Source organism: Oncorhynchus mykiss, chromosome 19 (assembly GCF_057628025.1).
Source record: "Oncorhynchus mykiss isolate SJ-2025 chromosome 19, ASM5762802v1, whole genome shotgun sequence".
Lineage (NCBI taxonomy): Eukaryota > Metazoa > Chordata > Actinopteri > Salmoniformes > Salmonidae > Oncorhynchus > Oncorhynchus mykiss.
The window spans coordinates 13,641,704-13,653,699 of NC_143040.1; the positions used below are offsets into that span (position 1 = coordinate 13,641,704).

Genomic DNA, 11,996 nt, shown 5'->3' on the forward strand with positions numbered 1-11,996 from the left:
AATGGTGCCCCTCGCTGAAAACCCTGATGATGAGCTCAAACTACTGCAGATATTCAAACATATGGTCAGGTTAAAGATTCTGGAAATAAATATGTTTCTAAGCAAATTCAGACTCTTTTCACATTAAAGCAAGTAGCAGAATTTGAAAGCTCATTTGAATAAAATACATTTTATTTCATATTTAACTGTTGGGATGTCAGTGGACATTCAAAACAATGCGCTTTTGTATAAGGCTGCATTTTTCCTTATCTTGGCACATAAAAACCTTAGGCTACAGGACAAAACAAAAGCACCATAGCTTCCACCAGGATGCAAAACATTACCTGGGAACTCGGAAAATATACGAGGTCAAATCATGACGTCAGAAAGTCGGAGCTCTAGAATGATTTTTACCCAGTCGTTTGTTTTCTGAACCCGGTTGGTTTGAACGCACTGAGGTCGGAAGTCGGAGAATTCTGAGTTCCCAGTTGTTTTGAAGGAGGCATAAATCCACGGCCCTGAGTGATGACAGATTCCTATTTGTGGACTGGTGTGTGCGTGGTGAATGAGGACATCATTGCGTGATTTCATTCTGAATCGCAACACTCCAATCTGTGATGATTTAGTCACAGGAACCAACGTTTTAGCCACCGTGCTTCTACATCTGCATTGCTTTCTGTTTGGGGCTTTAGGCTGGCTTTCTGTATAGCACTTTGTGACATCAGCTGATGTAAAAAGGGCTTTATAAATAAATTTGATTGAGAACACAAACAAAAACTGAATCGACTAGCTCAGGTTCCCCATTTCTCTTTCAATCATAGATCTGAACAGCACACCACCTTTGCAATGACAACCAGACATTCTATGCTATTGATAAAATGTAATTGGAACATATACTCCCCCCGCTGGTCAAATTGAAGAAGACATTGTCAGCAGAAAAGATTAGCCTACATTTCTGAGATTGTTGGTCGGTTTCCCGGATACAGATTAACACTCTTGGATTTACAAGCATGCTTAATGGCTTAATCTGTGTCCGGGAAACCAGCCTGAAGTGTACCATTGCTGCTACGGGGAAATATAAAGGTCCGTTTCACAGAGAAAATGTCAAAAACACACTTAGGAAATACAATGTTGTCCTCAGTATAATGTACATTTTATTATACTATTTGTTCTGGCATAATTGTAGTAGGACAGTAACCATTGACATTTAATATGAAACGTTACCAAAGATATCCTTTCAAATGATCATAATGTGCACATGTCTTTATACAGTAGATCACGTTAACTTGTTGAAAAAGCGGCAGTCATCACTCATCAATGCCCGTCATTTCAACATGGACTACACCATAACACATGACATTCTCATAATACCGTCTCTCTCCAATAAGGTTCCAACGTCTCGTTAGTGGTGGACAAATACAGTGTACAGAGAGAAAACCTTATTGGACATTACACAACAAAACCCTGACGCAACATATAGCTGTCGGACAGTCACCACCCGCATCCCAAATGGCACCCTATTCCCGATATAGTGCGCTACTTTTGACCGGGACCCATAGTAGTGCAATATGTAAGTAGTGCACTATGGAGGGAATAGGGCTCTGGTCAAAAGTAGTGCACTATGTAGGGAATAGGGCTCTGGTCAAATATAGAGCACTATGAAGGGAATAGGGCTCTGGTCAAATATAGGGCACTGTGTAGGGAATAGGGCTCTGGTTAAATGTAGTGTACTATATAGGGAGTCATTTGGGACACAAGCCAGGAACACACAATGACAGGACACATAAAGGCTCTTTGGACAAGCATAGGGCACTTTGTGACGGAGACACAACAGACATACTGTAGTGGACGAGTGACTCAGTAACCTGACGACAGTCTGTTGTTAAAGAACGAATGAGAAGGCTGGACGACTGACAGGACGGCATGTGCAAACAGACAGTGTGAGTGTGTCTGCCTGTCTGTGTCAGTACATACATTCCTCTGTTTTCTAGGACTGTCATTCATCCCAGAATAAACATCTCTGTATATTCACGATGTGGTCGTTGACGCCCCGCGCCAGGTATCTAGCTGGGTGGTGGCCGTGGCGATGCTCCCCGGGTCTCTCCAACCGCCGAAGGTCTTCTCCAGGAACACAGCGGTGGCCAGGGAGAGACGGTCCTGCTGCTTCCCCACTACCAGCTGCAGTCCCAAGGGTAAACCCTCCGCGCTCAGCCCCAACGGACACTGGGTCACCGGAAGGCCCAGAATGTTAAAGATACCTGTGAGGGATGAGAGAAGGGTACCGTGTCAGAGCTGATAAAAATGTGGATCTGTACTTCAGGCAATGGCTGTCATTTAGGGTTAGATATTTTTCTGACCAGGTAAAGATCATACAAGGCTCTGCAAACTACTGCCTACCTTCCACCACTGACACCAAGCTAGCTAAAGCACCACTGACACCAAGCTAGCTAAAGCACCACTGACACCAAGCTAGCTAAATCACCACTGACACCAAGCTAGCTAAAGCACCACTGAAACCAAGCTAGCTAAAGCACCACTGACACCAAGCTAGCTAAAGCACCACTGACACCAAGCTAGATAAAGCACCACTGACCAGTGTAGGAGAAGTTGAAGGGGGTGAAGAGGGGATGGTGGTGTTTGGGGGCGAGGTGCGGGTGAGAGGGGTAGAGCAGCACCCCGTCTGTCCCCAACAGTTCCTCCAGGTCCTTCTGGAGAGACTCCTTCTGCTGCAGGATGAACTGGGTGGGCTGGGACCTCTGGAACATCTCTACTAGGACCAGACCTGAGAGAGGAGGTAGAGAGAGGTAGAGAGAGGTAGAGAGAGGGAAAAGACAGTAATTTGTATGTACCAACACACTCCCAGTCTGACGTGGGTCGGGACCAGTGAAACATCTCTACCAGGACCAGAACTGAGAGGAGTTATGGTTATTTCATTTACAACAATGTGCCCCACTTTCAAGAGCACTGAGTTAAATGAAAGACAATATAACATTATCCCCAGTTACAGACAACATGACATAGTTGACAAGGGAGAGGGGGACAGGGAGAGATAGAAAAGGAGGGAGGAACAGAGAAGTAGGGGAGGCCTACTACATGTCCTTAAACCATCACACACCATCACATAACCAACACATAACAATCACACACCTATAGCAGCCACGGTGTGCTTGGAGAGTCCCACAGTCCACTTAGCCATCTCCCATAGAGGCCACACCTTCTTCCCATGGTCAGACATCAGCTCTGCAAACGATGTGGGCTGCTGTTGGACGAACAGGCATACAGACCATTAAGGCAATACTATACATTCAAGCACTCACCAATCACTCAGAGACAAGCAAAAACTCACACAAATAGATACACACCTTTCCATCCTTCCCCGGGGCTCCCATCATCGCACTCCAGATCTGGAAGGAGTATTTGAGCTGAGGAATCTTCAGCTGCTGAACTTTGACCCCCAGGTCTGCCTCCAGACGCTCTACCACCTGGGGAAGACATGGTGACACTGAATTCTCTAATGTTCTCTCCCTCCCTCTCTATTTCCATCTTCTAATCTTCCTCTGTCTCTCCTGATTCAACCATTTCCCTCATCTCTTATCTCCAACTCACCCTCCTCTCGCTCACCCTCCTCTGAGCCAGGACTAGCTGCTGGTCGACAGGAGACACCAGAGGAACTCTCCTGTCTCCCTCCCCCCTCTCTCTCTCTCACCCTCCTCTGAGCTAGGACTAGCTGCTGGTCGACAGGAGACACCAGAGGAACTCTCCTGTCTCCCTGCCCCCCCCCCCCCCCCCCCCCCCCCCCCTCTCTCTCTCACCCTCCTCTGAGCTAGGACTAGCTGCTGGTCGACAGGAGACACCAGAGGAACTCTCCTGTCTCCCTCCCCTCCTCCCCCCCTCTGAGCCAGGAATAGCTGCTGGTCGACAGGAGACACCAGAGGAACTCTCCTGTCTCCCTCCCCTCCTCCCCCCCTCTCTCACCCTCCTCTGAGCCAGGACTAGCTGCTGGTCGACAGGAGACACCAGAGGAGAGCCTCCATCGTGAGGAACAGAGAAGAACCGTAGTCTCTTCAGATCCACCTGAGACGACAGAGACAACCTGCAGAGGGGGAGGCAGAGAGAGAGAAGACATGGTCATATCTGGGTGTTATTAACGTCTAGTCAATGTTCATCTGTGCATGTTGTTTTTGCCCCTCTGTACCTGTCAGCGTTGGCTCCTCCCATAACTCTGAGCATTGGCAGCAGGTCCTGGGCGTAGCGACACATTGGGCCTGTACACAGGAAACCAGGCTGCTGCCCCGAGGCCGGGGGGAACTGACCCACGTTAGATACTACACCTACAGAGAGAGAGAGAACTGACCCACGTTAGATACTACACCTACAGAGAGAGAGAGGAGAACTGACCTACGTTAGATACTACACCTACAGAGAGGAGAACTGACCCACGTTAGATACTACACCTACAGAGAGAGGGGAGAACTGACCCACGTTAGATACTACACCTACAGAGAGAGAGGGAACTGACCCACGTTAGATACTATACCTACAGAGAGAGGGGAGAACTGACCCACGTTAGATACTACACCTACAGAGAGAGAGGGAACTGACCCACGTTAGATACTACACCTACAGAGAGAGAGGGAACTGACCCACGTTAGATACTACACCTACAGAGAGAGAGAGAGAGAGGAGAACTGACCCACGTTAGATACTACACCTACAGAGAGCGAGAGAGAGGAGAACTGACCCACGTTAGATACTACACCTACAGAGAGCGAGAGAGAGGAGAACTGACCCACGTTAGATACTACACCTACAGAGAGGAGAACTGCCCCACTTTAAATACTACACCTACAGAGAGGAGAACTGACCCACTTTAGATACTACACCTACAGAGAGGAGAACTGACCCACGTTAGATACTACACCTACAGAGAGAGAGGAGAACTGACCCACGTTAGATACTACACCTGTCTAGAGGGAGGATAATGGACAATATCAGTAGAACACCCAGAAACACACACACACACCTGAAGCAAACAAAACCACACAAACACACACAAAGGACGTGTGTTCATGTATGTTAATGATTCAACCATATATACATCAGCAACCACAGCTAATGAAGTCACTGAAACCCTTAACAAAGAGTTGCAGTCTGTTTAGGAATGGGTGGCCAGTAATAAACTGGTCCTGAACATCTTAAACTAAGAGCCTTGTATTTAGTACCAATCACTCCCTAAGTTCTAGACCTCAGCTGAATCTGGTAATGAATGGTGTGGCTGTTGAACAAGTTGAGGAGACTAAATTACTTGGTGTTCCCTTAGATTGTAAACGGTCATGGTCAAAACATACAGATTCAATGGTTGTAAAGATGGGGAGAGGTCGGTCTGTAATAAAGAGATGCTCTGCTTTTTGACTCCACAAAGAAGGTCCTGCAGCCTCTAGTTTAGTCTGATCTTGATTATTGTCCAATCATGTGGTCAAGTGTTGCAAAGAAAGACCTAGTTAAGCTGTAGCTCATTGTAATCAGAGGGCTGATATAAATACTATGTATGCCAGTCTCTCTTGGCTAACAGTTGAGAAGAGACTGACTGCATCACTTCTTCTTTTGATAAGAAACATTGTGTTGAAAATCCCTAATTGTTTACATAGTCAACTTACGGTGCATTCGGAAAGTATTCAGACCCCTTAACCTTTTCTACATTTTGTCACGTTAGAGCCTTATTCTAAACCAGATTAAATAGTTAGTTTCCCCTCAACAATCTCCACACAATACCCCATAATGACAAAGCAAAAACAGTTTATTTTTTATTTTTTATGTTTGCTAATGTATAAAAAAATACAAAAATGAAAATATCTGAATTACATAAGTATTCAGACCCTTTACTCAATACTTTGTTGAAGCACCTTTGGCAGTAATTACAGCCTTGAGTCTTCTTGGGTATGACACTATAAGCTTGGCACACCTGTATTTGGGGAGTTTCTCCCATTCTTCTCTGCAGATCCTCTCAAGCTCTTTCAGGTTGGATGGGGAGCATCACTGCACAGCTATTTTCAGGTCTCTCCAGAGATGTTCGATAGGGTTCAAGTCCGGGCTCTTGCTGGGCCACTCAAGGACATCCAGAGACTTGTCATGTAGCCACTCTTGCGTTGTCTTGGCTGTGTGCTTAGGGTTGTTGTCCTGTTGGAAGGTGAACCTTGGCCCCCGTTTGAGGTCCTGGAGCACTCTGGAGCAGGTTTTGATCTCTCTGCACTTTACTCTGTTCATCTTTCCCTCAATCCTGACTAGTCTCCCAGTCCCTGCTGCTGAAAAACATCCCCACAGCATTATGTTGTCATCACCATGCTTCACTGTAGGGATGGTGCCAGATTTCTCCATATATGACTCTTGGCATTCAGGCCAAACAGTTCAATCTTGGCCACAGCACCTCAGCCACGCTCAAGGTCCTAAACGAAATCATAACCGCCATCGATAAGAGACATTACTGTGCAGCCATATTCATCGACCTGGCCAAGACTTTCGACTCTGTCAATCACCACATTCTTATTGGCAGACTCGACAGCCTTGGGATCTCAAATGATTGCCTCGTCTGGTTCACCAACTACTTCTCTGACAGAGTTCAGTGGGTCAAATCGGAGGGCCTGTTGTCCGGACCTCTGGCAGTCTCTACACAGGGTTCAATTCTCGGGTCGACTCTATTCTCTGTATACATCAATGATGTCGCTCTTGCTGCTGGTGATTCTCTGATCCATCTCTACGTAGACGACAAGATTCTGTATACTTCTGGCCCCTCTTTGGACACTGTGTTAACTAACATCCAGACAAGCTTCAATGCCATACAACTCTCCTTCCATGGCCTCCAATTGCTCTTAAATACAAGTAAAACTAAATGCATGCTCTTCACCCGATCACTGCCCGCACCTGCCCGTCCGTCCAGCATCACTACTCTGGACGGTTCTGACTTAGAATACGTGGACAACGACAAATACCTGGGTGTCTGGTTAGACTGTAAACTATCCTTCCAGGCTCAAATTAAGCATCTCCAATCCAGAATTGGCTTCCTATATCGCAACAAAGCATCCTTCACTCATGCTGCCAAACAAACCCTCGTAAAACTGACCATCCTACCGATCCTCGACTTCGGAGATGTCATCTATAAAATAGCCTCTAATACTCTACTCAACAAATTGGATGCAGTCTATCACAGTGCCATCCGTTTTGTCACCAAAGCCCCATATACTACCCACCACTGCGACCTGTACGCTCTCGTTGGTTGGCCCTCGCTTCATACTCGTCGCCAAACCCACTGGCTACAGGTTATCTACAAGTCTCTGCTAGTTAAAGCCAGCCTTATCTCAGCTCACTGGTCACCATAGGAGCACCCACTCGTAGCACGCGCTCCAGCAAATATATCTCACTGGTCACCCCCAAAGCCAATTCCTCCTTTGGTCGACTATCCTTCCAGTTCTCTGCTGCCAATGACTGGAACGAACTGCAAAAATCACTGAAGCTGGAGACTCATATCTCCCTCACTAGCTTTAAGCACCAGCTGTCAGAGTAGCTCACAGATCACTGCACCTGTACATAGCCCATCTGTAAACGGCCCATCTATCTACCTCATCCCCATACTATATTTATTTATTTATCTTGCTCCTTTGCACCCCAGTATCTCTACTTGCACATTCATCTTCTGCACATTCTACCATTCCAGTGTTTAATTGCTATATTGTAATTACTTTGCCACCATGGCCTATTTATTGCCTTAACTCCCTTATCGTACCTCATTTGCACTCACTGTATATAGACTTTTTGTTGTATTTTGTTCTACTGTATTATTGACTATGTTTTGTTTATTCCATGTGTAACTCTGTGTTGTTGTTTGTGTCGAATTGCTATGCTTTATCTTGGCCAGGTCGCAGTTGCAAATGAGAAGTTGTTCTCAACTAGCCTACCTGGTTAAATAAAGGTGTTCTCAACTAGCCTACCTGGTTAAATAAAGTTGTTCTCAACTAGCCTACCTGGTTAAATAAAGGTGTTCTCAACTGGCCTACCTGGTTAAATAAAGGTGTTCTCAACTAGCCTACCTGGTTAAATAAAGGTGTTCTCAACTAGCCTACCTGGTTAAATAAAGGTGTTCTCAACTAGCCTACCTGGTTAAATAAAGGTGTTCTCAACTAGCCTACCTGGTTAAATAAAGGTGTTCTCAACTAGCCTACCTGGTTAAATAAAGGTGTTCTCAACTAGCCTACCTGGTTAAATAAAGGTGTTCTCAACTAGCCTACCTGGTTAAATAAAGGTGTTCTCAACTAGCCTACCTGGTTAAATAAAGGTGTTCTCAACTAGCCTACCTGGTTAAATAAAGGTGTTCTCAACTAGCCTACCTGGTTAAATAAAGGTGAAATAAAAAAATATATAAAAACAAAATGCCACCAGGGGTCTTTTCACAGTCCCCAAATCCACAACAAATTCAAGAAAGCGTACAGTATTACATAGAGCCATTATTCAATGGAACTCTGTTGCTCAAATGAACAGCAGACCTGGTTTAAAAAACAGATAAAGCAACACCTCACAACGCCTCTCCCCTATTTGACCTAGATAGTTTGTGTGTATTGTATTGACATGAAAGCTGTGTGTCCTTTTTAAATGTATGTAGTTCTGTCCTTGAGCTGTTGTTGTCTAACGATGTTCTGTATCATGTTCAGTGTGGACCCCAGGAAGAGTAGCTGCTGCTTTAGCAACAGCTAATGGGGATACTAATAACATACCAAATATTAAAATACACACACACCTGCAATTAAACACAACCACACGCACGATTAGAAGGAACTGGCCCCGTTACATCCTACAGAGACAGCAGATTGGTGTGAGCGTCTCACACACACAGGACGTGTCTCTCTGCAACGCGGGACAGATACAAACCTCCATGCACACAACACTCACACACAGGTGTCAGACTGGACGCCCTCACCTGATGTTGGCTTGTGGCCGAAGACACCGTTGAAGAATGCTGGGATGCGAATACTGCCCCCAACATCAGAGCCAACCCCTATCACGGAACCACCGCCCCCCAAAATACTGCCCTCCCCTCCTGAGAGAGACAGACAGAGAGATAAAGGTCATACTAGATGGTAGTAACAATATATTGAAGGTTGACAGTAAAGGTAACATTCTATTATCTGCTCCATTCCACCGTATTCCAAACATTCTGTTGCCATTCCATTTCATTGGATTCCATCCATTCCATTCCATTGGAGAATGACAGCAGTGTAACTAACCGGAGCTTCCCCCTGGTATTCTCTCCAGGTCGTACGGGTTGTTGGTGATTCCATACAGGTGGTTATGGGACTCAAGCCACATGCAGAGCTCACTACAGTTAGTCACCCCCAGAGGAATGGCCCCTGCCCTCTTCAGCAGAGCCACCGGGGGAGCGTCCGTTGCCGAAATCACCCCCCGCCGTGACACCAGCCCTGTGGAGTTAGGCATGCCTGGGGAGAAGAGAGAGGGAGAGGGATGGTAAATGGGGACAGTGGACAAGGCATTGGAACAAACAAGGCTTCTATTTCAACTGTAGTAGTTCAGTAGGTTTCCAATTTCAGCAGGTTTAGACCTTGAGAGTGAGGGAATGGCACAGAGACAGATAGACTTTAGCAACAAACGTTGCATCAAGGACAACCAGTGGGGAAAGAACACTGATTGCAGCACAGGCACAACTACAGCTCAGGGTATTGGCCATGTTGATCATATTATCCTCACTATAAGTAGCATTAGTAGCCTGCCCTGGACGCAAGACTCCATACTTTGGCACCAAACGTTGCATCAAATATTGAAATACAACAGACAGCAGTACTGCTGCAGGTCAGGGCAGTGACCCTGTTTGCCAGAGTACCAGGGTACATAGACATAAAGTGACTCTATTCTAACCATCATTAGAAGGAGTAGCATTAGCAGCCTACCCTGGAGGGAGAAGGCCTCTTTGACAGTGAAAGGGACACCCAGTAGAGGAAGCCTGTCCTCCAGAACATCCTCTCCTCCTGTCTCCTCCTCTATCAGCTTATCTACCTGGGCTGCCTCCTGCAGGGCCAATGAAAACCTGAGAGAGATGGGTGGAGGGATGGAGGGAGAGAGAGAGAGAGAGGGGTGGTAGGAGGGAAGGACAGAGAATAGGAGGTAAGAGATAAAGGGAGGACGGGAGTGTGGCTTGACTTGAAATGCACAGTGAAAGTAGGTGTCCTCTCTCGATCTCACACACACACACCCTCTCTCTTACCTGTCCTTGACCATGGCATTGATGAGAGGGTTAATCTCTTGGATGCGGTCTATGTAGGTCTGTACCACCTCCACACTGGTTACCTGAGTGAACAGGGGCAATTATATCAATTACAGTCTGATTCATCAAGATATTCTGTGCCCCAAATGCCACCCTATTCCCTGTTAGTTCACTACCTTTGACCAGAAGTAGTGCATTACATAGGGAATAGGGTGCCATTTGGGATACAAACATGATCAATCCAAAAAAGAAATGAGAAGCACAACGGTGAATATTTAGGATGAATATGCCAATTCTCGTACGCTGTATACACTGTAAAAAGCTATTCTGAGAGTACAATTGGCAGGATGTATAGTGACATTTTCCAGATGTTCAAAGCACTGTAACGTTACATAGCAGAGAGAGAACGGGAGTCGGGGAAAGAGTTCCTATTGTTTCTGTCTCTATCCCAAAATAGCACACTATTCCCTTTATAGTGCACTACTTTCAACCAGAACCCTATGGGCCTTGGTCAAAAGTAGTGCACTATATAGGTCACCAGTTGCCATTTGGGATGTAGCCTCCTCTGACTACAGTGACCTTTGTGCAGGTGAAGTCAAGTCCCCTCCGGTGGCTCTACGTGGCCCCCTGCCACTATTGTTCACGTTCTAGAAGTAAATCCCTCTCAACAGGGAGCCCGGCTCAACCATCAAAAGCCACACAAATCTGTGTCCCAACTGGTACCTTATTATGTAGTGCACTGCTTTTGAATAGAGACCTGTATGGAATAGAGAACCAAACTACAGTATATATTCTGGGATGTGACCGGATGTGTTTGAAAACACAACCAACTTGAATGTATTTTATATGAAATGTTAATTCAATAGGCTAATTTATTCAAGTAGGCCCAGAGTAATACAACTACTATTAGGTACGAACTACTATGTCAGTAAACTACTGTCATGAGTTATTACTAGCCTACATATCCCAGCATTCGTCAGTGCCACCGAGTCACCTTGCAGCATCTTTCTCTTCCCTAAACATTCCGAGCTACGATGCATAATAAAACAAGCAACTGGCAGTTCTTCATTTACCCCGGACATTTCTATATGACTACACGTTATGTCACGATCTACCGGGTGGCATTTAACTACCTAACAACACTTTAATAAAGTTCACCTGCCTCTCTCCGTCGAATCATGCGGGCGAGCCGCATCGCGGGGACCATCAACAGTGGGTTGGTGATTGGTGGGAGCCTCCTCACCGACCTCTCGGCTCCCCGCCGCTGAGCGAGCAGCTGGAAGACGGCAAACAGCATCCCGACCGCTCCCCGCAGTATCGAGGCCAGGAACCGTTCGAACCGTGTCAGCGCCATTACTACCGATAGCGGAAGACTAGCTATTTCGACATGAGATTTCGGGTGCCAGAAATTGCCGTACTACTAAAAAAGATCCACTGCTGAGTCTCTATCCACTCTCCCAGAATGCAACGGGGGTGCTGTAATAAAATGAACCTCTGCCTCTGCTAGCTGCAGGTGTTATGTCAGACTCAAGTTTCTTGCATGAAAGTTAACCGGAATTTCCGTAGGGGACCCCATACAATCAGATATGTTATATCACCGCACCGCTACGGAAGAAAGACTGCAGTCAGAGTGCAGTATAACTACAGTATGCATAAAACACTTTTTTTACTGCAGTAATTTTGCAGTGTAACTGCAATTAGAGTGCAGTATAACTGCAGTTCAACTGCAGTACAATGCAGTTATCAACTGCAG

General features: G+C 46.1%; 1 protein-coding gene across 2 annotated transcripts; it reads right to left on the reverse strand.

The window, feature by feature from the left end:
• Positions 1-1,110: 1,110 nt before the first annotated feature.
• Positions 1,111-11,772, reverse strand: LOC110498620 (fatty-acid amide hydrolase 2-A). 2 transcript variants are annotated; one of them, XM_090209557.1, is made up of 11 exons: positions 11,406-11,772; positions 10,244-10,326; positions 9,930-10,066; positions 9,252-9,461; positions 8,945-9,064; positions 4,175-4,310; positions 3,955-4,072; positions 3,342-3,461; positions 3,127-3,235; positions 2,573-2,761; positions 1,111-2,237 (listed from the first exon to the last, which is right to left on the reverse strand). In XM_090209557.1, the coding sequence occupies exons 1-11, from the start codon at positions 11,595-11,597 to the stop codon at positions 2,008-2,010; spliced, it is 1,644 nt and encodes a 547-aa protein (XP_090065683.1). In that variant the 5' UTR covers positions 11,598-11,772; the 3' UTR covers positions 1,111-2,007. The 2 variants fall into 2 exon arrangements, with proteins under 2 accessions (XP_090065683.1, XP_090065682.1); XM_090209556.1 differs by having other exon boundaries at positions 3,127-3,238.
• Between the last annotated feature and the right edge of the window lie 224 nt (positions 11,773-11,996).